Source organism: Cuculus canorus, chromosome 1 (genome assembly GCF_017976375.1).
Source record: "Cuculus canorus isolate bCucCan1 chromosome 1, bCucCan1.pri, whole genome shotgun sequence".
Classification (NCBI taxonomy): Eukaryota; Metazoa; Chordata; class Aves; order Cuculiformes; family Cuculidae; genus Cuculus; species Cuculus canorus.
This window is the reverse complement of record NC_071401.1, coordinates 171,444,947-171,470,548: the sequence shown is the minus strand read 5'-3', so window position 1 is coordinate 171,470,548 and position 25,602 is coordinate 171,444,947. Positions and strand designations below refer to the sequence as shown.

At 41.5% G+C, this 25,602-nt stretch overlaps 1 protein-coding gene across 1 annotated transcript; it reads left to right on the top strand.

Annotated features, from left to right (window-relative positions):
• The first annotated feature begins 3,004 nt into the window (after window positions 1–3,004).
• On the top strand, window positions 3,005–25,468 carry GNS (glucosamine (N-acetyl)-6-sulfatase). Its single transcript, XM_054070219.1, has 14 exons — window positions 3,005–3,224; window positions 4,367–4,426; window positions 5,088–5,294; window positions 6,843–6,908; window positions 7,307–7,405; window positions 9,765–9,932; window positions 14,171–14,253; window positions 15,636–15,754; window positions 16,283–16,386; window positions 16,768–16,869; window positions 18,077–18,184; window positions 18,839–18,949; window positions 20,851–21,011; window positions 21,845–25,468. Exons 1-14 carry the CDS (start codon window positions 3,045–3,047, stop codon window positions 21,927–21,929), a joined length of 1,653 nt encoding a protein of 550 aa, XP_053926194.1. The 5' UTR covers window positions 3,005–3,044; the 3' UTR covers window positions 21,930–25,468.
• Window positions 25,469–25,602: the final 134 nt, after the last annotated feature.

The following is a 25,602-nucleotide window of genomic DNA, read 5'->3' as shown; positions in this document are numbered from 1 at the left end:
TCACCCGTTACTTTGATGAAGTGGTATCACTGCTGACAAGGCCTGTACAAAACTACCTTTCTAAGCCTGGCTTCTACAAATAGCTACATCAGGTGGTAATCATGTCTTCACATGATCCTCGACTGCTATATTATTGTTAGTGGATTGTGATTTAGAGTATTGTGATGCCATGAAAAGCCACACTCAATAATCAATGCTAATTTGATTATTAAGTAGTGTATTCTGTAATGCAACGTTGGGCATGCAGGGGATCGCACCATCTAATATGCGTGCTATGTCCAGTACAATTCACAAAGGCTGTATACAGTCAAAACATATTCATCATTTTTGCTGGAACAGGTGTGTTTATTATAATCAGTTCCCAGAATTCCTTCCTTCCTTCCTTCCTTCCTTCCTTCCTTCCTTCCTTCCTTCCTTCCTTCCTTCCTTCCTTCCTTCCTTCCTTCCTTCCTTCCCATTTCCTCCCCTTGGTGCATGCACTCTGCCCTCCGGGGGTCTTCTTCAGGCGTCTCTGGATGAAGGATGTGGATCTTCCACACAGCTAAAATTTTCAACTCTCCTTCTTGCACATGCACTTAGACTCCTTGGGCACCTCTTCAAGGTTGCATCTGGTCCTAGCTGGTTCTTCTTTCTTTTATCACTGCACTAGACCTTGTTATCTGGCTTAGGTAAATACAGTCACATTCTTTCCCATTCTTTCTAACTGCAGCCTTGTTAAAATTCCTTATTTAAGCATAAGTATCCAGGTACAGGCTAGCTAAAAGTTATTATTCAAGCTAATCCTACATTTTAGTACTAAAATCCCCAAATCTATAGATAATATTGAAATACATAATAGGTTAGGAACTTATAACAAATAGTTTCTTCCTTCAATTATGTTAAGAGTAAAATCAGAACCGGTGTTGGGAAAGTAATCTTTATGGCAGTTATAAGAATACAGCTCAGTTATGCATAGCCCTGAATACTGTTCAATTAAGCACAGCTTTTTCAATGGCTGGTTTAAAGCCCAGTACAGCTGAATCAACTGGTTGTGCAAGAAATGTCAGACCTAGAATAGGTATTTTGTTTAATGATAATTAATGATTAAAAGGTTAAAGTACTTTGAGTGTAAGCATAGATTAAATATGTTAGTAAAACTGCTTAAGGCTTTCTTTAAAGTTTTAAATAATAAATAGAAATGTCTCAAGAAAGAAGATAAGCAATTTTTATGATCGGTGGAGAAACACAAAACATCATGTCTGAGGGAGAACCAAAATGAGACAGCAGAGATGAATTATCAAGGTGGACTTTAAAGAAGAATAATGAACAATAGAGAACTGAGAGGCCATGGCAAAACACCAAGGGGAAACACTAAGGACTTTTCAAAGAAAGAGTACCTATTGTATAATGCTATATAAATATCTGTTGATTTTGTGGGAGCTTTCACCACACTGAGATGATAGCCCAACTCTGAGTTCTTAATAAAGTAAGCCTAGAGTTATCCACAGTCTGGTGAAAATCCTTTTAACACTAGGACTTAGATATTATTGATAGTTGATTGTGATAAATAGAAATTAATCTTTATGACAACTACGAGAATACCGCTCAATTGTCCCATGTATAGCCCCAGTCCAACTGAATCAACAGATTGTGTAAGAAATGTCAGACTTGGAACATAGGTGTTAGCTTTTTATGACCGGAGGAGGAACATAACCTGTTGAAGCACTACTTCTGAGGGAGAAAAAAAAATGAGACAGCAGAGATGAATTATCAAAGTGGACTTTTGTAGACTTTCAAATTAATGAAGAATAAAGAACTAGGAGCTCGTGGAAAAACACCAAGAACTTTACAAAGAAAAATACCTATTGTATAATGCTGTGTAAATATCTGATGATTTTGTGTGGGCTTTTGCCAGTCACCGAGGTGACAGCCCGACTCTTAGTTGTAAATAAAGCAAGCCTAGAGTTACCCACTGTCTGGTGAAAATCCTTTAACACTCCGACAGTATGTTTTCTTTCAGACAGTGTTTTTCCAGACACTGATCGTTCTTTGGAGATAATAATGTCTCGTGCGCAGTGTGATCTGTGCTGAACAGATGCGTCTACTTCTCTAATCACCTCTGTGTTTGGAGTTTATCTCAAATGCGAGGTCAGGCAGAGAGCTGGAGCCGGCTCCAAATTAGCGAGAGATTTGATGGTTGTGAAGATCATAATAACATTAAAATGAGTCCTTGGGAAGTAATAGAATATGCATAAGATTTCTGGGAAAATTCACACCCATCCATGCGAGTGGGAAATACACCCTGTCCCAGCTTGTCTCGCTGCACGCGATGGATGGAGATGGCTCCCTCGCGTGTTGGCTTTCCAAAACTCCAAAAGAAAGTTTATTTGCCGGCATTTTCGGTGTCAGAGGGATGGAGGTCGCCTGGCAGGAGCAGGTGATACCGAAAACGCGGGCAAATAAACTCTCTAGGAATCGTTTCGGAGTTTTAGAAAGCGAACACCCCTTAATCAGGCCCGGACGGAATCGGGAATTCCGTAGCAAAGGGCGGCGATTGGCAGCTAAAACCAAACCGCTCCAGACAAAACACTGCGCGATCCAGAGAGGCGAAGGGCTGGACCTGGCCGGGGGGGCGGGGCCTGGCGAGGAGGCGGGGCCTCGTGAAGGGGCGGTGCATGGCGGGGCGGGGCCTGGCGAGGGGGCGGTGCCTAGTGAAGGGGGCGGTGCGTCGTAATAGTCATGGCCTGAAAGGGGGCGGGGAGCTGCTGGGGGGGGGGGGGGGGCTCGTGAGGGGAGAGGCCATGTGGCTGGGCGGGGCACGGTGATAGGGCTTGGCGGTCTGGGGAGCGTGGCCTGAAAGGGGCGTGGTCTGTGGTGGGCGGGGCCTTATGGGGCGGGCCCTTAAGGGGCGGGCGGTGCTGCGAAGTGGGCGCCGTGGAGGAGTGGGCGGTTCCGCGAGCTGGAGCTGTGAGAGACCCTCGCGGTGACGTCACCCCGCGTTGGGGCGTGGCCACGCTGGGGGGGCGTGGCTTATCCCCTCGGGTCCACGTGACGGCACGGGTCATATGCGCGCGCTCGGTGCTGCTCTGGCGTCGCGCGGGCCCGGGTCTCGCCGCTTCGCCATGGCCGCCGCTGCGCTCCGGGGGTTGGCGCTGGCAGCGCTGCTGGCCGTGGCCACGCGAGCGCACAGGCCCAACGTGGTGCTCATCCTTACCGACGACCAGGACGTCTGCCTGGGCGGCATGGTAAATACCCCCCCACCCCCCCTCCCGGCGATTCTCTCACGGCCTCCTTCCCGCCTGATGCCACTCGCCGCTCACACCCCACCCCTCTATCCCCCCGGGCCCGGGGTGGGTGGGCGGCGAGGCCGGCGGGTGGCGTCGCCAGGGCCCAGCTTGCAGCCCCCGGGGTGGGTTCCCTGTCGCTGCATCCTCGGTGCCGGCAAAACAACTCTCTAAGGTTCGTTTTGGAGTTTTAGAAACCAAGCACCTTTTATGAGGGCTGGGCAACATGAGGGAGCGATCTCCATCCATCGTGCGCAGCGAGACGAGCTGGGACAGGGTGTATTTCCCACTTAAATGCGCGTGAATTTTTCCCAGAAATCTTACGCATAGTCTATTACTTCCCAAGAACTCATTTTAATGTTATTATGAACTTCACAACTGTCAAAACTCTTCCTGATTTTGGTTCCAGCTCTCTGCCCGACCTTGCATTTGAGATAAACTCCAAACAGAGATGATTACAGGAGAAGAGACATCTGTTCAGCACAGATCATGCTTTGCGCAAGTCGTTATCGTCACCGAAGAATGATCGGTGTCTGGAAAAACATGCCCCTCTCATGCTGTCAGAGGGACGTTCTGACTGACTTTCAGAAAAATACAATTACTTAGATGAAATTTAACGCTGCTTTAGCTTAAACAAAAAATATTCCACTTTTGGTAGTAGTAATTCGTTATTGTATCAGGGAGACTGTGGTGCCACTGAAGAGAGCAGCACGGTGGGCATCCTCCAGGGAGCAAAGTCTCTCTGGGGAGCTGCTGAGGCTTAATCAATTGGAGGCTGGGGCTTCTGCCAATGTCCTGCCCATGGCAGGGGGGTTGGAGCTGTATGATCTTTGGGGTCCCTTCCAACTCAAATCATTCTATGATTCTTCAGCACAGCCCCTTGCAGGTGCAGGTGGCCCCTGAGAACTCCCAGCACTTCAGCTCCCTTAGGCTGGCTTGCGTAACCGCTGCGGTCACAGGGAGAAGGCATTCAAGTGGCTTGCCTGGGCAGTGCCCACAGCTGTGGTGGTGGGCCTTCTCTCAGGTACAGCTGCTTCAGTTCCACCACTTTACTGTGCATCCTTACATTTTTAGCTGATTTTGATTTGGTCCTTTTCTTCCAGACCCCGCTAAAGAAGACTAATGCTCTGATTGCGCAGATGGGAATAACCTTTCTAAATGCAGTAAGTGTTTACATTAACTCTTTCAACTTCTGAGGTGTTCGTGTGGTTTGTATCTTAAGTGGTCTAAAATCTCAAAACTGGTTATAGTTTTATGAAGGCTATACATATGTGTCTGTACATATTCAGTCTCCAGCTGCCTTTAGGTCTCTAATATAACTTCAGGTCATGTTCAGAATCTGGGAGGGGAAGTTTCACTTCCTAAAAGTGTTTTTGTGAACTTCCTTAAGCTGTGAAGTAATATTAAGTAATCAATATTTTTAGTTCAGACTGAGAAGTATCAGAAGCAGCTACTTAACTGCATGCATGCTGAAAAACCGCTTTCCTCTTTTCATATGCTAATGTATTGCCATAGCTGAAATAATAGAGTCAGGCAACTGGCAAACAATATTTTATTGGATACTTGCTGCTCTCTGAAAGCCACATCTGTTGGAGGGAGTAGGAGGTCAAAGAGCATATGCTGCAGAAACCTAAAAACAGTTTCATGTGCAGCTTTTCACTAGTGAAAATACTTGACTTATAATTCTGCATGTCCTGAAAGGAGCATGCTTTAACATATGTGAACTGTTTAATCAACCTGTTAGCTAATATTTCAAAACTATACACTTTGAGGAAAAATTGTTTTGCAGTGTCAGTCTTGTATCTCTTCATCATGTCTTTCCAGTATGTTCCTAGTGCACTTTGCTGTCCCAGTCGAGCTAGCATTTTAACTGGAAAATACCCACATAATCATCATGTTGTCAATAACACTCTGGAAGGAAACTGTAGCAGCAAGCTATGGCAGAAGATTCAAGAACCCTACACCTTCCCAGCGTTGCTCAAAAGTATGTGTGGTTACCAAACGTTCTTCGCGGGAAAGTATTTGAATGAGGTATTTTGTGGTTATTTTTTTCTACTGTGACACATTTTATTTGTATTCATCCACCTTTCTAAAATGTTCAGTGATTTTTATGATTGTAGCTGATGGTGGGTCCCCAAAATGTTTAAAATTGTGTTATATGGATAAATGGTTCTCTGCTGAGATAGGACAAATACTGTGCAAAGTGAAAGTCTTTAACTTGATTAAAATCAGGTTTTGTAGGTGCCTGAAGGTTTTTTGTAAATTTAATTTTGAAAGGCTGATGGAATCCAAAGGCTTTTTTAGTATGGCCAGATGTGTTAATTTTTAGAGATTATGATTTTAATGACTGAGGGGAGCGGATAGATGATTGCTGTGTGGTATTGAGGAACGCTGTCAAGCCATTGCCAGACCAGGCATGATAGAATAACGTTGTTAATCCCCACATCAGTTTGTCTTAATATTCCCAACTAAGATACCCCCTTGAATCAGAATACTACTTTCTTTTTAGCAGTTAATACAGCATCTCAGATGTCCACTGAAGGAAATTATTTGAGAGAACAAATATTATCGGAGCTCTTTACAGAGGTTACCTAACACTTTTGAGTTCCTTGTACGTGTGTACTTTCTTCCCTGTTTCTAACTAAGCTGTGGTTTGTCATAGTTTATTATAAGCTGTAAAATTCTATGCTGAAAGCTATAAGACCAAGTGGTCCTTCCTCTTGTGTGATTTGCACTTTGAGCTGGATGAGTTACAGACTTCTTAACAGCATTATTTTTCTTGCATCTCTTGGGGGCAAATGTTGGTGGATAAATAGAATAATGGAACAGGAATTTTCATAGCCAGACACAAATTTGTTTCTTCTCACGCTACTGAGGCAGCTAGGGGAAGGGAATCTGGCTCCCTCTGAGCATCCCTTGACTCAGCATAGTCTCCCGTCCCTGCTGTTAGGTGAACTGTGTAGATGGGAGAGGGCAGTCTTGAAAAGACCCATTGCTCTGTGGTGAGACGCCCTCTGTATTGAGTTTGGCACTGATTCAGCAGCTACTTGCCTGTTTTTTTGGTAGCTTAAAGGCTAGTTGTCATAGATTATTTAACACTGAGGTGACAAGAGGCTAGCACTGCTTAAAGTTTGCACTCTCTCTTTTGGAGGTGGCTGTGGAAGCTGTTGGTCTATGCAAAATTTTTAGTATCTTGTAGACTGTTATCCCAAAGCATAAGAGTGTCTTGTCACAGGTGTTTTTATCTTCTGTCATTACCTGGTGATATATTATGTATTCTCCAGGATCTCTGCATGTTTTCATGTGCAGAGTAGAACACAGAATAAAAGACAGCGGCTCTCAGTTGCTGTTTTTCTAGTTATTTAACCCTGGTTTCCTTAACAGGCTATACAGGTGTTTTTATACGCATATTTATTCCTATATAATATGAATAAATCATATTTGGATTAATGGGGTTTCTGAAATCAAATTTGGATTAATGGGGTTTCTGACTAGTGTTGAATAAATGACTATGAAACGTAATTTCTAGCTTTTATTCATCATACTTGAAACTGTGAGTCATGGTCCGTTTCTTTTCAGTACGGAGCAGAGGATGCAGGCGGAGTAGGACATGTCCCTCCTGGATGGAGTTTTTGGTATGCTTTGGTATGTGACCATTCTTTTTTTTTTAAATACTTAATTTTGGTTATTTTGTAATCCAACTGGTGTTCTTACTTTGCTTGTCATGAAACAGTGTCTAACAATTTTCCGCACATTTTCTTCCTGTTTTTCCTGTATTGCCTCTCAGATCCTTGCCTTTCACGAAAGCTGTTTCTTCTAAGGTGCCTGGGGCAAAACCCCAACTTGTAAAGCCAAAGCAGTGTGAGATAGCACTAAGAAGTTTTGTTGATGTAGACCAGTTTTGAGGATTCCTTACTATAAATGCTCATAGCCTGTTTGACAAATGCCTGTTGGCAGTTCATTTTTGTTATTTCAGGTAATCAATGTACAAGTAATCTTCATAACTTTGCATGAATGCTTGCACAACTTTTTCTTTTTCACAGGAGAAAAATTCAAAGTACTACAACTATACTCTTTCAGTAAATGGCAAAGCACGGAGGCATGGTGAGAACTACAGTGTAGATTACCTGACAGATGTACTGGTAAGAAATTTCATAACACCTGCGTTACAAAGGCTGCTTATGACCAAATAAATGCCTCATGTCGGGGGGCTTGGGGAAGGATGAGGGTAATTTTTTAGGCTGTATTAGGACATAAATACATGATTGTGCTGTCATGATAGTAGGTGGGAATTAATCAGCAGAACAAGATTCTGAATATGTTTAGAAATTACTAGTTTGCATGTACGAGCTGTGGAAAGGCAAGGGATTCCAACTGTCTGTTTCCTGCTCTTAATGAGAGGTTAATACTGACTGCTGTGGTGCATGAGGAACATGATGCATGTAGGCAATGACTTAAATTACTCCATAGAAGGATGTGTAACAACTTCTGTAACAGACTAACTAGATCGAGACTTCAGTGGAAAGTTAAGCATGTAAAAATAACTTTATGCCATCCTTGTTAGATATGATAATGTGTCAGTATCTTGTAATCTTTAAGCAGTCAAACTGATAACTTGGAAATATCAAAGGCTAACCAATCCTTTGTAGCGTGTGAGGGCAGTATTATGGACTGTGCCAAAATGTGTAGCAGGCCAGAGGGAGACTTCAGCCTCTTAAGGTAAAGAGAGGTAACAAAGATATCAAAAGCAAAGTTACTTTACCTCTTGTGAGGCCCTATTTAGCAAGCAGTATTAGCTTCGAGGGTTTTTTTTGGTGGCAGGGAGCTGTTGTGTCCCCCTTCCTCACCCCTGAAGGTGAAGTTTTAATTTGATGTGCTGTTACAGTGCACAAATTAGTGCTGGGAGCTCACACACAGCACTCTGGAAAATTATCCTCTGAGAAGTATTATCATGCAGTTGATTTGTAGTCTTCCATTGAGATCCTAACTAGTTGCATTCCAGTGGATTCTTGAATGTAGACAGCTGCTTATTAGGAACAGAACTGATTGATGTTTCTGAGGGTACTGAACAGCTGTCTGATTAAATTTAGATTTAGACTATCTAAAGCCAGATTGGAATTGATAAGCCAGAAGTAAGACTATCCTATTACTGGCATTGTGCTGGTCTCTTTTGATCCTTCAGCAACTTGTAAATGTTTTGACCAACAAGTCATTGCTGCACAAACATCTTACTTGGAGTGTTTTACTTATTGATACAGCAGTGTATTATGATTTTCAGTGTTTCATCCTACCTCCTGCTTGTAGTTACCCAATATGTATTCAGCATTTCAGAGCTAGTGCTTTAGTTTAATCCACCTGATGGTCAGTGCATAGGAGTAAATTGCTTGTGCAAAATTCTTGTGTTGCTTCATGTGATGCACAACATCCCTTGTCCTGACTAAGGACGTCTGAACACTTGGATCTGGCTACTGCAGTACTGACATGTTGCAGTTTAAGCTCCTTATAAAATCTAAGTTGTCTGCCTCTGAGTTTACCTACGTTGTACTGGTTTCTGAACCAGGTTTTTGAGTTTCCCACACTATTATCCTCCCTCAACTCTGTTGTCATACAACTGAAGTCCAGCCCTACTTGCTCGGATGCACAAGTTAGGAGGAAGAAAAGAGGAGGGAATTCCTAGTGTATTGTTTCTTGTAGAGAAAGAAAAGAATATCCAAAATGGGGTATACTGATCGGTCACAAAGGAAAATGTTGCAAGATTTGAGCAGTGAATCATCTGGGAGTAATACCTTTGAAGCTTTAATTTCAAAGGCTGATGAAAGGAAGCCCAAAGTAACTTCTAAATGCGATCTTTTCTAACTTGCTACTTGAAATTCTGTATAGGCTGAAACGAAAATGAAACTGTGGTGAAGTGGTGTGAGTGAGTGGAGTTTGGCACTGTCCTTCACTAGAGCTTCCAGCTTCACCAGTGGAAATCTGGCACCTCTTAGAAACTAGGAGCTTGCTACAGAATTAGCCTACGCTGGTGACAGTGGGGCTGGAAAACCCTTTTCACAACTGTTGCCATTTTGGAAGACAACTGATACTGCTAAACTGGGATCTGTCAGGCAGGACATGGCATCCATGAGCCTCAGGCTCAGACTGTGTTAAAGGATGCCCTAATTTTACTTGTTGAAAACAGAGTTTGGGTGGATTTTGTTGATACTTGGAATAGGCACAAACTTTTGATAAGCTTTCCTGGTCTGAATTACTCAAAGATCTGAAGCAGAAAACTCTTCAGAGATACAGGGCAAGTGATTTGCTTAGCATGAACACTTGGGATTTTTTTTTTATCATGAGCTGTTGTCCTGGTCTATGTAGATAAACAATAAGTTTCTGAAATAGTTTAAATTTACCCAGTGCTACCGAGCTCTAAAGTTACAAGTATCTAGTTTGGATTTCTCAAATACTTGCTGTTTTCTTTTGGAGTTATGACTTCTCTTCTCCCAACAAAACTGTTCACAGGCCAACATGTCATTGGACTTCCTGGAGTATAAATCTAATTTTGAACCTTTCTTTATGATGATCTCAACCCCAGCACCACACTCTCCTTGGACAGCTGCTCCACAGTATGCAAACAGCTTTCAGAATGTCAGTGCACCAAGAAACAGTAATTTCAATATTCATGGAAAGGTAAGCTAACCAGCAAGAATCTGCACAGATTATTCTACTAGTTTGTGAGAGCAATAGACAATGACTCTGACTGACATATTAAGTTTAAACAGAGAGAAGAATAGGCTAATACTGTGATTACTGGTTATTTAGTTATTTTAACCTTTCAGGATAAGAGATGTTTACTGTGACTTTGAGATTTTTGCATGCCAGTTGCTTGGAAATAAAAAAAATGCAGTGGCAAAAATAAAGGAGTACAAAGGAATTATGCTTGATAAATGGGAAACAGTGAACTCTGTTCTGCAGCTCTTAACATTGCTGTCAGTATGTTCAGGAGAACACCTAGGCAGTGTGAAACATGAAGGCTCAGGTGAAGAATGATGAGCTCTTTTCTTCCCACACCTGCTTGTATGGATGAATGATCCCTTTCCTGAGCTCATGGCAAAGTTGCCCCTGGTTGATGAGCTAACCAGAGGACTTCACAGAATCATGAACCACAGGGCCCAGAGTCACTAAGGACTCGGAGAACTTGCCTTTCATTTGTTGAAATAACTTATAGCCAGAATTGCCTCATGTTACAAACTCAGACATCCTTGTGACAGGGCTGTACATTCCACTGCCAGTAAATTTTGCTAAATATGGCCTAGCTCAGACTAATCTGCTACTCCTTACTCTGCTGATACGTGAAAGTCACAGTTAATCTTCTGAGATAGTTAACTTGCAGAGGTTTTGTATTTTTGATTCAGTTTAAAATAAAGAACTCGCTACTACTCAGTGTTCAACTGACTCACTTCAAAATTTGCTCCTAATCTAGAGAGATACTGTGGCCTAAAAGCCTATCTGGAGCCCAGTGATATGTCTTCTAATGTCACTGTGGCTCATGTAGTACAAGGTGAAACTTGGAGTTTTAGCTGAGGATTGTAGCTTGCAAAATGACCCTGTGTTTATCAGCATGATATAAAAACATGATGAAAGGGGAGGGGGGGTGGGGGGGGAAGACGGAGCACTGCAGGCAGTAACAAATACTTTAGCCCAACCTGTTACATTTCAAACTAGGGAGTGAGAATTAGACTTTTTTTTTATTCATAAAAGGATCCCTAACTTTATCTTAGACTCCCTTATTGTAATAACTGAATGCTTTTTAAATAGTGAGCCAGAAATAACTTGACCAGCAAAGTCATCAGCTGACCGAATTGTACAGTGTGGGAGTTCCCTTATGTGAAGCAAAAGCTCTGCATGTGTCTATATAATACAAAGCAAAATAACAGACTTTCTTAATGTTTTGGAGTTAATATCTGCGCACCCAGCAGTTTTACTAGATTTCACAATAGGAACAGACTGGCATTACCCTTCTTTAGACACAAAATAGCAATGATCATTAACAGTGTGTGTTTCTGTAATTGGCAGTGCTATGGTCTTGAAGCGTAACTCTACTTTGAGCTTCCCTGTTTCCTAGGGCAAGCACAATTCCTGCAATAGCAATAAAGGTGTATGTAGGCTTAGAGCCTCCAGCCATTGATATTGTAATGCTTGCTAAGCAGTTTTGCATTGTACCATCTCGATTCCTAAATTAATGTTGCCTGGTTTCCTTATGCAGAATGTGGCCAAAGGGTGCTAAAAGAAGCCATCTAAGCAGAATCTCTGCATGAAAATTAGGAGTTAGGCTGTTGACAGGCTCTGGCCAGTGATGAACACTTTAATTTCTGCTTAGGATCCTCAGCTTTGAGCATCAATACATATATATGAAACAATGGGCAGCTGTCGGGTTTCCCAAGCAGGACTACTGATAGCCCAGATGAGTAGTTTATCCAAGCAGTTCTGAGAGACAAGCTGACTAAGATACATATTGGGTATTTCTCTTGCATGCATTGTTTTTCCTGCAAGATACGGTGTGCTGTCTCAAGGTCTCTTAAACTTTCTTTTCAACTGTGACCTAGGGAGGCAATAGGATTGTGGACAGCTCTGTATGTAACCAGTGAAGGAGACTTGGCAGGGAAGCAGATTTGAGGACTCTGAGTCAGCGTGAAGTTTGAGATCCACAAAGAGGTTTAAGTGCTGTGTGAAGTTCCTGAAATTTCAGAGAGATGTAGGAAAAAAAAATAGTCCAGAGAAAAGGAAAATTCTCCTGCACTAGCTGACTCATCTGCCTGAGTTACCTAGCACTCTTGTACCCTATGGAAAGCCTCTCCTGACCTCACCTCTTGTGATAAGGGGCTGGTGCACAGGGGACGCTGCCCCCTTTTCATTCTGGGATTTCTGATGTCTTTTACTTTTTCCTCCCCCAGCCAACACAAGTCCTAGATATTTGGTCTTTATTCTGTGAGCTTTCTTTCTGAGATAGACTTAGCATCTCTCCGGGGAATTGTTTTACACCTGCCATAAAAGAGATATGAATACAATTGAATTAAAACAAACTGGACATGGTATTAAGTCTCCATGGCAAAAATCTTCTCTTCAGTCTACAAGAACAGAGAACAACTGCATAATTGTAGGAGATATGAGTCACTTCGTTGTGAGTCTCTTAAGCCTGAGCCTGTTCCAAGTCATACGCTTGTGACAGGAGGGAAGTTGCATAAACGAGAGGCTCAGTGAAGAGGAGTGACCAGCTAAATACAGGCTGAAGCTTAGGGTGATGAGTGGGTCATCTCTGACCTACTAAGTGAAAAAGTGTGAAGCTGCATTGAGACGACTGTCTTTTATTCTGCTCCCCACTAATACTACCCTTCAGGCTGTTCACAGCAGACCTTTCCCATGTGTTTTTACAGCAGCTGACACGGTTCCAAGTGCTGCTTCAGGATGTGGGGGTATCACTTTTCATATGTTAGATCATATCTGTTACTGCAGGGGTATAGGTGAGAGAAGAAAGGGAGGGGCTGTTTCTGAAAGTTGGGGGTGCATCTGGGAGAATCATTAACACTTCAGCAAAAGAAATGCTCTTGTTCTAGAGTCAAAAAAAATCCAGATAAATGGTAATGTTTCTGTTCCCCTCAGTAGTCTCCAGCCCTGAGTTCCTAGCTTACCAAGAATCTTATCATGGCGCTGTTACAGATCTTGGTCCTCACATGTCCATAAATTATTTTGATGCAGGAGTTTCTCCCCACCTCTCTGCCTCTGTTAGGATGCTCAGAAATCTTACTCCCTAAAGAACCTCACTTCAACAGGCAATTTCAATCTTGCAGTAGTGCTTAATCCTTCAGACTTTCTTCCACCTCAGACCTGTTTCAGGCTATTGAACTCTTATCTATGGGAGAATCTTCCCTGGCTCCTTTTACAAGTTCCTTCCCTGAACTGCTTTGAAAAGATTCTCAGCTATTTTCTTCTCGCCAAGGGGTGGACATAATGAAGCTGTAATGTATTTGACTTGAGTAGCTTAGATTTTACATGAATCAGGAGGGGGAAACGGGAGTCCAGCCTGTTCAATAGCATTGCCTGGCTATTTCACAGGAATCATGTGGATGTTTTACCTTGAACAACATTTCTGTCGTAACTGGCCTTAGAAAGGTGTAAAAGCTGCTGTGCGCTTGGGCAACAACAACCCCATGCAATGCTACAGCCTTTGGGAAGAGTGGCTGGAAAGCTGCCTGGTGGAAGATGACCTGGGGGTGTTGGTCAGCAGCTGGCTGAACATGAGCCAGCGGTGTGCCCAGGTGGCCAAGGTGGCCAACAGCATCCTGGCCTGTATCGGAAACAGCATGGACAGCAGGAACAGGGAAGCCATCCTTCCCCTGTATTTGATACTTTTGAGTCTGCACCTCATACTGTGTTCAGTTCTGGGCCCCTCATTACAAGAAGGGCATTGAGGTACTGGAGTGTGTCCAGAGAAGGGCAACAAAGCTGGTGAGCGGGCTGGAGCAGAAGTCCTGTGAGAGGGAACTGGGGTTGTTTAGCCTAGAGAAAAGGAGGCTGAAGGGAGACCTTATCACTGTCTACAGCTATCTGAAAGGAGGTTGTAGCGAGGTGCGTGTTGGTCTCTTCTGTCCAGTAACAAGTGATAAGTGGAAATGGCCTCAGGTTGTCTCAGGGGAGGTTTAGATTGGATCTTAGGAAAAATTTCTTCACCAAAAGGGTTATCAGGCACTGGCACAGGCTGCCCAAGAAGGTGATTAAGTCATCATCCCTGAAGGTGTTTAAAAGACTGGTAGATGAGGTGCTCAGGAGTATAGTTTAGCAGTGGACAGATACGGTTGGACTGTAAGGTCTTTTCCAACCAAACGATTCTATGATTCTCTCCTAAGCTAATCTTTTCATCTTTTCTGTAGAACAAGCACTGGTTAATTCGCCAAGCAAAGACTCCAATGACAAACTCTTCAATACAGTTTCTTGATGACGCTTATAGAAAGCGGTAAGGGGTTTTTTTGTTGCCTAAGATTTCTACTAGGAATTCTTACTGATTTTTTTTTTTTGGTTTGGTTTGGTTTTTTTTTTTTAGTAAAAAGCATTTTTTTTGAAGTGTTGTAATTAAGTCTGGCAATAGATATCAAATCACCTGTAAGAGTTCTCTGGCTTCTATCTCATCAGACCTGACTTTTGGTTTACTTTTTGCAAAGAAATATTTTGCTCTCAAATGCTGCCATCATTTATCATAAAAGAGACCAATCATACGTGGTGAATCTGCTGCTTCTTTTTCAGTGCACAACAGGTTTTTGTTAAAAATTACCCTAACTTCTACTTCACTTGAATTCCAGATTCTTACATGATGTGCATGAAATGTGATTAACTTATCTGTCAGCTAATCTGATTTATTAACCTTGGCTCTCAGTCTGTGACCTTTTTACATGGGAATGCCTCACTGGCCAAGGCGGATGCTCAGTTCCTTTTTATATAAGGGGAAGTGGGGAGTAACATGAAGATACAGCTTGTTCACCCTTTAAAAAAAAAAAAAAAAAGGGGTATTTGTTTACATTGTAGGTATATTTTCTTTAAAAGCTCTTGAAACAAATATCAACTTCACTTTTGGAGCTAAACTCCGTTTTGGGCAGTTATCAGGCATTCCCTTGTCACTTTGGAAATGGCAAACCAAGTATTTTTTCAGGCTTCTGCTTTATAAAACATGAAGCTAAAATTCCGCAACAGAATCTTAAATTAAGCCTGGAGACAGCAGGATCTAAGAATTTAATAACTCCAGTTAATTCAGCATAGTACCAGTCTGTGGAGGCTTGTTGTTGTCTTACCAGAAGCAGTCACTTGTCTCAGCTGCAGGCCCCATGACAAAGGAAAAAATATCTTGTCACTGATTCAAGGCTTTAGACACACTGGAATAATGAACTCTTGATATTTTGTGAGTAGTAGAAAATAGCTGAGGTAGCGTTCAACAGGAGGGATCCTGTATAGACGGGAAAAAAAATCATGGCAGTCTTGTATTTAATATTAAAAGCTAGATATGAAGAACTAATAACAAGTGACTTTGCAGGCGATAACTCTGAGTCTTTGCTACTGTGTTGCTTCAGAGTTGGTCTTGACTGTCTCCAGATAAGAAATAATCGTCGTTTTGACGTCTCTCAGATACCACAGAATAAAATCAACAAGAACTGAAGGCAGTCTATCTTAAATTGCAGCCTCAAATAGTACAGAGTGGTAATCTGAGAGTTTTGTTTTCAGAATTTGCAAGAGAAATAACGTTCATACCATGCATCAAATGATGTGAAGAATACAAATGCCCCATTTGCAGTCAGGATTATTTTAAATTTTTCATACTCCAATATGATTTACTTTCTTTCTTTATAGGTGGCAAACTCTGCTGTCAGTAGATGACCTGATAGAGAAACTAGTGAAGAAACTGGAATTGAATGGAGAATTGGACAACACGTACATCTTTTACACATCAGACAACGGCTTCCACACTGGTAACATTTTCACTACTTACTGAACGTTTGTAGAAGATCTGGGAGTTGTGTAACAGTTCGCCATCATAACCACTCCAGAGAATGGGAACAGCAGCTGTGGAAAACTGTAGACATGAGAAGTACTCATTTGAGTTATAAAACGATCTGTTGCAGTTTGTGGTTGTTTGGGGATTCAGTTGTTTGTTTGGTTGGTTGTGGTTTTCAGCATTAATCTCTACCACCCTATGGTGTACATAAAGTTACTACAGAAATGGAGCAAAGGTCTCTGTTTTGTAGGAGGAGTTGCCATGAAAGAGTTAACCAGTAAAAATCTGTCAAAAGGCATTGTGTTGTAGGACTAAAATGCAGTATCTAAGCTGTTAAACTTCGATACAGCTTATACTTTGAAATTGTTTATTCTTATCCTCACACTTCTGAATGTAGTTCAGGTTAAGAACCTCTTCTGAGTTCTTGAATTGGTTGCTGGCAATTATGCAACTCAAGACTCTTAAATGGCTTCTTTCACTTTTTCCATTTTCTCTTGTATAGGCCAATTTTCTTTGCCAATAGACAAACGGCAGCTGTATGAGTTTGATATCAAAGTTCCACTGCTAGTTCGAGGACCAGGGATAAAACCAAATCAGACAAGCAAGGTAAGAAAGAAGTGCAGTTGGAGTATGGATTTACCTTTAATGTTGTTTTCTAGCTACCAGCTTCAGGTAATAATCTATCTCCTGCATGTTTATATATCAATGAAATGCACTTTCTCCCACTGCACATATTTCAAAGACGTCATTTTAAAAAGCTGCGTGCTCTTGCTTGAATTGGTAAATTTAAGTAATTGCAAGCTACAGAAATAATCAAAGTGTAAAGCTCGCTTTCCCAAGACTCTATCCTTGCTTGTGAGTGTTACAGGGTCCATTAGCTTACAGTAATGTTTTGGTCTACCTAAAATTACAAGCACTTAAAGCACAGAAGTCTCATTACATCTGCTAGGTTCTGGTCTTCTGAAGTAAGTTTTTATCACCCTGCAGTTGCTTGTTGCAAATATCGATTTGGGTCCCACTATTCTGGATATCGCAGGGTATGACTTGAACAAGACCCAGATGGATGGAATGTCACTGTTGCCGCTGTTGGTAAGTAGATGGACAGGGAAGTAAGTGGTAATTCTTGCAGGGTTATTCTTCAAAGTGAATACCGCTGCCTTCAACAGACTAGGTCAGCTTGGAACCCAGATTCTTCCCTTGACGGCGTTTTCACACAGGATGTTTGTCGCTTAGTAAAAGTAGTTGTGCTGTTTAAACATTGATATATTTTGATAAGCTCCACAACTTTGTGGTCACTTTGTAATAAAGTTGTGTAATCCTTTGGCTAATCCTGCCATTTGTAATAATTCCCGGGTGAAGGCTGTATGGTGTTTCCACCTTGCATCCTCCCTTGCCTTTTCTGTAGGATTTCTCAGCACAGACCTAGAAGAAAAGCAGGCTGCTTTTATTCAAGTCTTTGGCTTGCCTCAGGTTTTCAGCACAAGTAGCATTTCCCCCTAAACTCTGGAAAAATGCTTGTGGTTTTATAAAGTGAACCTGACCTTTCCAACAAGTGAGCAGAAGCCTATTTAAATAAATCTGCTTGCAGTTGATCCTTTTAGTTTTAATTAAATTTAGTCTCTAAATTGAAGGCAGCTTACTTGGAAACGTAGGAGATCATCCAGATTTAAAACAGCACTTTGCTTTTAAGACCTTGTATCCAAACCTCTAAGCTGTTCTCCAGGCAGAGGCGGGTAAAAGGCATCTAGTTTAAACTCTGAAATCAAAGTGTGAAACTCATTGTTTTGCTGTGTATGCGTGTGGTGGTGCTGTATGTTAACTTCAAACTTCCCTCTCCGTCTTTTAAAATGCAGCTGCAAATAGACCAGCTTAAAACCTAGTTGCTTCTTAAAGCTGTTTATCTTTTCGTATGCCAAGGGTATCTTTTTCCATCTGTTGCGGTGGTCTGATATAAACCAAAGAGAAATAGCCCTTTTACAGGAATCTTGTCTGTAATGTGGTGGTATCTGCCCATGTGGCTCCTGTTTGGTATCGCTGCATGATTCTTCATAAATTGAAGATGACACTTTAAACTCTTACAGGGTGTACTGATATTTTTGGAGTGGATCTCCACCTTCCAGTTACACAAGACATTCTAACCTAAGGCTGAATGTTATTTTAAGACTGACTCAAACGAGGGACCGTGACTCAAACTGCCTTGTAAGCAGTGAGCAGCATTAGCATTGTACCAGGCATGGGGAACTTCTTCTCTTTCACAGTGCAATGGATACTAAGTCAAGTTAACCTCTTGTCCTAGAGAGGAGACAAAAATGTGACGTGGAGATCAGACTTCTTGGTGGAGTACCAAGGAGAAGGATACAACGGCAGTGATCCTACCTGTCCTGGCCTAGGACCTGGAGTCACAGTAAGTAAGATAAGATCTGTTAATAGTAGGAAAAAAGCTACTGAATTAAACCTGTTTGCTGCGTGGACTGACCTGGGTCTGTAAGCAAGCTCCCAGCATCTTGGTGAGTAGGGGCTAGCTCTTTAGGTCCTGTGCAGCATTTAAGAATCAGAGGGAGACATCCAGCCACGTGGAAATGATGTGGCCATATGATCATACAGAACACGGTTACCCTTTCAGTGGCAATCTATTGGGCTCCAGGGCTGGAGAAACACACAGGAAAGTGTGGTTGCAGCAACATTGTGTTCCTTCTAAACTTCCAGTGGCATCATTGCACAGTTCTGATCTGTAACTATTAAGTCACCAGCTAAATCCTGAATCAAAGAAAGTTTGCTTGAAGTGAAGCACCCCATTGGTGTTGGCTTTAGTAGTCCGTGTGTGTGTGTGTTGTGCTTTTCGGTGTTATGTACATTAGCTTCCCAGACAAAATGCACTGAATCATGGTGATTTCATTAACACTTCCTCAGAAGAGATGAGATTTTGCTTAAAATCCTTGGTGGAGACTTGCATGTTTTAGACTAGATCCTAGTGTTCACCAGTGAACGGCAGTTGGTTTGAGCTGGTATAGACTCTGTTTTCCTGCTCTGAAGGCTTTGTTCACTGCTTTCCTCACAGCACTGTTTCCCAGACTGTGTCTGTGAAGATTCCTATAACAACACATATGCTTGTGTAAGGACACTGTCTACTTCTTGGGATCTGCAGTACTGTGAATTTGATGACCGTGAGGTAAGTCTCTGTCTGATGAGCAGATGTTCACTGTTCACAACTATGCTAGCGACCGTCTGCACTCTTATCTGTTCTCAAGGTTTCCACAAAGTACTCTGAAAAGCAGACTAGCATTGCTTGCAGGATAAACAGTCTTTATCTACTGGTGAGGATGTTTGACCAAAACTCTGGGGTGCTGGGAAGAAAAAAAGAGGGGGTGGGAGGGGAGTGAGGAAAGGGCAATAGCCTAAACTATGATTATCGCCTTCTGGTATCTCCTGACAGCCCCGGGGGGAGCTGTGTAGGGGCCAGGTTCAGTCTCTGTCCTACCCTAATGCCATGTGGCAGTCTTCTGTAAGACAAACCCTTTGTTGTGCTGTACCCCTGCTGTTCCTGTGTTCAGCTGCAGCTCTTTGCCTTGGAAAGAACTGAAATCCCAGGCTGATTATTTCTCTTCTGTCAGTCACTTGTTTGCCTGGTGAAACAGGCATTGAAGTTACAACTGTGAGAGAAGTCTCTATGTCCCTTACACTCAAACTACTTAAGATATGGTTAATGTCCCTCCTTCTGAAACTGTTCAAATCTCTTTAGTGGAGCACCTGCTGTATGCACAAAACTTGGTGCATTACAGGGCGGATCTTTACTTATGTCTATTAACGCACAGTTGCTTCAGAGAGCACGTTGCATCTGAGGCATCTGGGTCACAAATGTGATAAACTGCATTGTCAGCAGGTGAGCAATAACCCATAAACAGCAGGCATCCCAGTTATCCTGGCAGCGCACAAAACACTTCCTGTGAGTCTGCAATGAACTACTTGAAGCGGGGGAGTAAATCCCACCTGATGTTTTTTGTCATAGGATAGTAAGAAAGACAGTGTGTAGGAGACCAAGGTGGTGATTAGCTGACCCTACCCTTCATTTTTCCACTTTCTGACAATTTATGATTAAGTTAAATGAGTGTTGCAGCTTTCTTTGTAAAAGCACATCCCAAAGTTGGTCTGATAATGAACTTCATGTCACACTTTCTTTTTTTCTAGTAAGAAGGTATGGCTGTGGCATTTCTGGGACAGCTAAATTAGCACAAACTCTATTGGGAAGATGCAGCAATGTGGCTTTTAAAACACTGCAGTGGGCCTTACAAGAAAGCTTGCAATCAAAGTCTGTCCAGACACATCTTTATCTAAATTAGACACAACTCGGCCAGCTTTAATCAACATCATGTGCAGTCACGCCTCCTACTCTAGCAAGGACAAAACCTCAGCTGAATTTCTGAGATATGTGTGACTACTCTTTGTCCCAGAGAATGGTTTAGAGATTTAATGTACCAAACTCCAACTCTGGCCTAAAGTCTTCCAAGACAAACCTTCTTAAAGCACACAAAACACCTTCTCAAAATATGCACGCACAAAAAAAGCTTTCCTGTATTTAAGGTTATAGCAACTTGCATTCAGCATATTTTGTACATGTAGTCAGGACACCTGTCTGACCTTGACAGCTAGAAGTACCTGAGGAACACATAATGGTGCTACGATGGGCATGAAATTGTGTATTTTGAGATCTGTTGATGAAAAGAAAGATATTTTAGCCATGGTCTCTTGCTGTGGTCTTACTGCTGTCTGAAAAGTTCCATTTATGTGTTAGAAGAAAATCTGCAGTGTAGCAGGTGAGCACTTCTGGGTGGAAGTAAAAACTTCTCCAACAATACCATACTATCACAGAACTTAAGCTTTACCTACACACTGTCCCGTCTTTGACCACTTAGTCACATGGCTAAATACGGCTTCTGTGTGAGGATGCTGCAGTGGAGTTGAAAATAACAGTTGAGACTATATGCTACCATACAGTGTCCTTCCCAAGTAATGTGATTAAATGTTAATCGGCATTTGGGACTTAATACAGTACAGGAACTTTTCTTCTTACAGGTGTTTGTGGAAGTGTATAACTTGACTGCAGATCCACACCAGATCAACAACATTGCTAAAACAATTGATCAAGAAATTCTTGAAAAGATGAACTATCGATTAATGATGCTGCAGTCCTGCTCAGGAGCAACCTGCCGTACACCAGGTGTCTTTGATCCCGGGTAAAGACCAACTCAATTATTATAATACTTTTCATTATAACTACATATTTTTTTAATTAAGCTTTTATAAGGGGTATTTATGATTGGAATATAATATCACTGGCATATATACTCTTTAATAGAGCTGCTTTCTTAATGCATCTGTTTTTTTAATTTTTAATCTCTATTTTAATTTAATCTACCAAATATAACTTGATGATATTAATACTTCTACTTTAATCTGATCAGCCGTTGTTGACTTAGACAAAGCTTACAGCTATGCTGAGCAGTCAGAGACAAGTGACTTCAAGTTTGCCTGCAAACAAACCTTGCTCTGCAGGTTTTTGTAGGCAGAAATTCCCCAAATACTTGCTCTGATTATTCCTGGAGATGCTGTTAGCAAAGAACATTTCCTGCAGGACCTAAGCTGTATGTATTAGTAAGCAGTTGAAAGTGAGTAGTGGTTCCTGCCTTAAAATTCAGTCAGTAATCATTTAGACCAAAGCTTTTTTTTTTAAGCACTATTTAAAGATGTCCTTACAGCTGTGCTATATAAGTTTGTAATTGGAGGCAGCAAAACTTTTAGAATGCATCTCCAAATGCTTCGTGTTATACGTGCCAATATGCTGTTGGTGTGTTGTAAGCTAGCGTTTGTCTTGAGACTGTTGGCTTCTTGGCTGCACGTCATTATAATTCAGCTGTTGCAATATGTAGAGATTGTCCCTACTGCACACTGTTAAGAAAGCAACTATTTGTGTAGCTTTGTATAAGAGCTATTCTAGAAATAAGGTATTCCTAGAAGTGCTGGTCCCTGTGGCCTAACTGCAGCTCACAGACTCTGTTCCTTTCTATAGGTACAGGTTTGACCCACGGCTCATGTTCAGCAATCACGGTGTTCGGGCTCGGAGGTTTTCTGCACAGTCCTTACAAGGCATTTAAAAGCCTCTCGCAATCAGCTCCCACTGACCAGTTTCTCCAGCGAATGCAGCAGGTCTGTCTCTGTAACTCTTGTTGATTGCAGCTGGAAGACTTCTAATGGGCTGTCCAAACTCCGTTTGGAAGAAAGACCCTCATCTCCAGCTGCCTGCCTCGTGCAATATGTATATTTTACAGCTGAACTGTAACTCTAAATCGTTAGACACAGCTAATCTGTCTTGCTCAAATAGTCAATTACTACCTTTGTCTTTCAAGTACCTTTTCAAATCACAGGCACAGAGGTGAACCTATGCCTATGAATCTGAACAGTTTCATTTTGTTCTGAAAAATCAATAAATGCATATTTAAGTCAGGTTAGGTAGGCAGGTGCTATTGCACAGTAATGCTCACCCACATTCACTGTCACAAAAGCAATGTTTAATTATAGGTTTTCTGTATTGAGCTCAATGGTGTTCACGACAACAGTGAACTTGCCCAAAATAGCGTAGGAAGGCATTAGGCAAAACTGTAGGATCTGACTAGCAAGTGTCTTGCACGGAATTAAAATCCGTGTACTAAATATTCTCTTTCAATGAGACCACTTCAAATGAGACCAATGAGTTTTGTAGGATGGCTTTGGTAGCTTCCAAACAGGAATGTAATTTCAACCTCATCCTAGTTCGAAATGCTGGAATGGGTTACTACGTACTACTGAAAACTCCTGGGGTCTAATACAGGCTTCCCAGAGAGTTAAATGAAAGAGTGTTGAGACTAACAAGTATTCAAATAAGCGTGCCTGTGTTTTGAGCTAACTCTTAAATGTCTTCTAATACATAAATAGAAATAATACTTAAAACAACCCCACAAACCTCTCCACCCAGGGCACCACAGTAGAGTTGATCTGTCTCTAACCTCCAACACCTAAGGTGTTGAATCGTCTCACATCTTACATCGATTAGATTCTTGAAGGTAACTTATTTTGAGAGTAAACTAGCTAAAAAGAAACCATTGCTCACTGGAAGTTAGCCTAAGGGCGCTATTTTAGGCAGTTTAAGTGCTTCATAGAGTGTCGCTCTTTGGTTGCGACATAACTACTCCGAACCTGCAGTAAGTGGCCTTCACACCAAAGGACTGCATGTCTGATGTCTGACTGCAGTACATTATCACTTGGTTTCCCTTTGGAAGGGTTATGTTGTCTTTTCAACCTTCTGAAAGCTTATCTGAAGTGCAGCCGTCACTTGGAGCCAAACTGGAGTATCTCTCTAAATCTTGAAAAACACCCAGACTTGCGTTAGCATGTAATTTCTTTATGGATCCATTGGCAAAGCACCTTCTAGAAACACTGAGCTGTGTCTCTTGCAAGACAAGTTCATGTTGCTTGTGGGCAAATAATCTGTCTTATCAGGCAAGATAACCACTCCCTTGTCAAACTGAGGCACAACTATTTGGTTTGCAGTTAGTTATTTCAGATCTTTTGCCCAAAAAGAGAGCATGATGACTTCAACTACTGTCACATAAAACCTTCTACTAAGGAAGCATTAGGTAGGCAATGAAGTATGACTCTCAAAACTGTGAAGGTGCCTACTCTGGTGCACAGATCCACAAACTGGATACAAACAGTGCTACAATAAGTTAAACTGTCTTGACTTTTAATTCTCAGGCACTGAAGTTGTCCTTCAACTTGGTTAGAGTTGCAAGCTTCTGTGGTGGACTACAAGTTAGATTTTATTGAGCTGTCTCAAATCTAAGTCATTTATTCAAATGTTGAGGGTGACCAAATATTTGGGAAAAAAACACACTTAAAAGATAACTTTTCAGCTGGAGCTTCTGTATGAATACAGAGGGTTTGGGATATTCAAAGTACTTACATGCTTCCAAGTACTCAGGACTTTTTTTTCCTCCACTACAACTGTAGCTTTATCCTCATTTTTTGTTTCTCAAGCCTTAGTATTGCCCATCAATATCCTTCAGACTCTGTTTTGTCTTCAAAAACAAAACCAAAGTTGTTTTTGTGCTCTCAATTGCTTTTTTTTTTGCACAGCAAGCTGAACCTGAAGTTCATTTATGTAGTGTTTTGCTCAGGTAATTCTAGAAACTTACACTTGTTCCTTGTTTAAACTTTATTTTGGTAGCTGTGTGGAGGCCAGCATCAAATACATTGATTGCTGCATATTAAACCCTCAACAATTCTATTGAATCTAGGCAATGTGTCAAGTTTCTACTTGAGCTAAATATCAGTGCAAGTAATGTGTTATGATGCTTCTTAACAGAAAAAGTACTTAGTGTTAAAGTTACACATCTGTACCTGTAACAATCTTTTCTTAAAGAGATTATAAGCCATAACAAGGAAATGTTCTAAATTATTTACTTTTTGCCCCATACTAACATGGAAGTTGACAGGACTAATGCAGATTACTCAGTATGTGTGACCAGGTGTTTTACCCAAATGAAAATTCTCCCTACATGCACACACCTCTAAAGCATTTTGACTCTAACGAGGCTCAGTAAGTTAACACACTCACTGTGACAGAACCACACCTGAAATCTGTCATAGGTAATAAATGTATTAAATTGAAATTCAGAATGAAATTGGTCAGTCCTTACTTAACCAGGAAGAGAATAGCGGTTCAGGAAAACATCTACTTTACTCCCACTTCTTGATCAAGACTTAAGAACTGTTCAGCAACAGCATGTAGTACGAGGAGGAACAGGAACCAATAGCTGCCTGCCTTCTATCTTAGAGAAGTTTGTCACTTATCTGGTGTCTGTTTCCATGAAGCAGTAAATTCTAAGTATTTTTACGGCCTTGAATGAGCAGTGTTAATTCTTATCCTTGATTAAAAAAGTACTGTGAAGGAGCTTTTACTCTTATCCCAATTCCCAAGTAAGTGATTTTTAAAACTACATGATCTTCCTGGGTATTCAGTTTCATATGCTGTTTGAGCATGGCTGTATCTGGACCTTGTTACTGATGGCCCAGTGAAAGGGCCTCACTGGTACGGAGCTGGGTTTAAGTGGAAGGAGATGATAATTTAAAAAAATAATTTTAAAAAAATAATTATTATCAAAAGCAGAACTGTGAATTTTAATGATCTGATCTGGTAAAGGAGGTACTATACAAGGAGAAATACAGTTAATAACTTTATTACATTACCCTAAACAACAACCATTCAGTATCATCACTTCAGCATAAGTGGATACTGCTGCTACATGCTTACCTACTAAATTGGGCTTCCTCATTTTGAGGGGATAACAGGGACACATAAATGCAAACACACACACCCCAAAGCACGTATAATACCTTAGTAATCAAGTTAAATTTAAGGCTGATTCTACAAGCTAAATACAGTATTTTATCATAACAAAACAGCTGTCATTTATTGTGATTTGATTAAAATGAACATTATTTGTATTTCTCTCTGTCTGTGAGCATACTTTGCTGTAGCGTGTTGTGAGCGTACCTGTGCTGTTTTGAATGTCTGTTTAGAAAGTGCCCTTCCAGAGGACCCTGTTCACTGCTGCACTTTTGGGAAAGAAAAAAATAAACTGCCTATGAAACTTCCTACCTTTCTGTTTCTGAACTTCAGTTCAACATTTCCAAAGGATCAAACCGTGATACATTTCTAAAGACTGGACTCCTAATTTACATACCTGCTCTCTGCTCCTGGCCCTGCTGCCTGACAATGGCCACTAGTGA

Bases quoted from the DNA above. Each gene is read 5' to 3' on its own strand.
- GNS (XM_054070219.1), top strand. From the start codon at position 3,045: ATGCGCGCGCTCGGTGCTGCTCTGGCGTCGCGCGGGCCCGGGTCTCGC. The intron at 4,427-5,087 runs GTAAGTGTTTAC...ATGTCTTTCCAG, and splicing joins GAATAACCTTTCTAAATGCA to TATGTTCCTAGTGCACTTTG. The intron at 9,933-14,170 runs GTAAGCTAACCA...TCTTTTCTGTAG, and splicing joins ATTTCAATATTCATGGAAAG to AACAAGCACTGGTTAATTCG.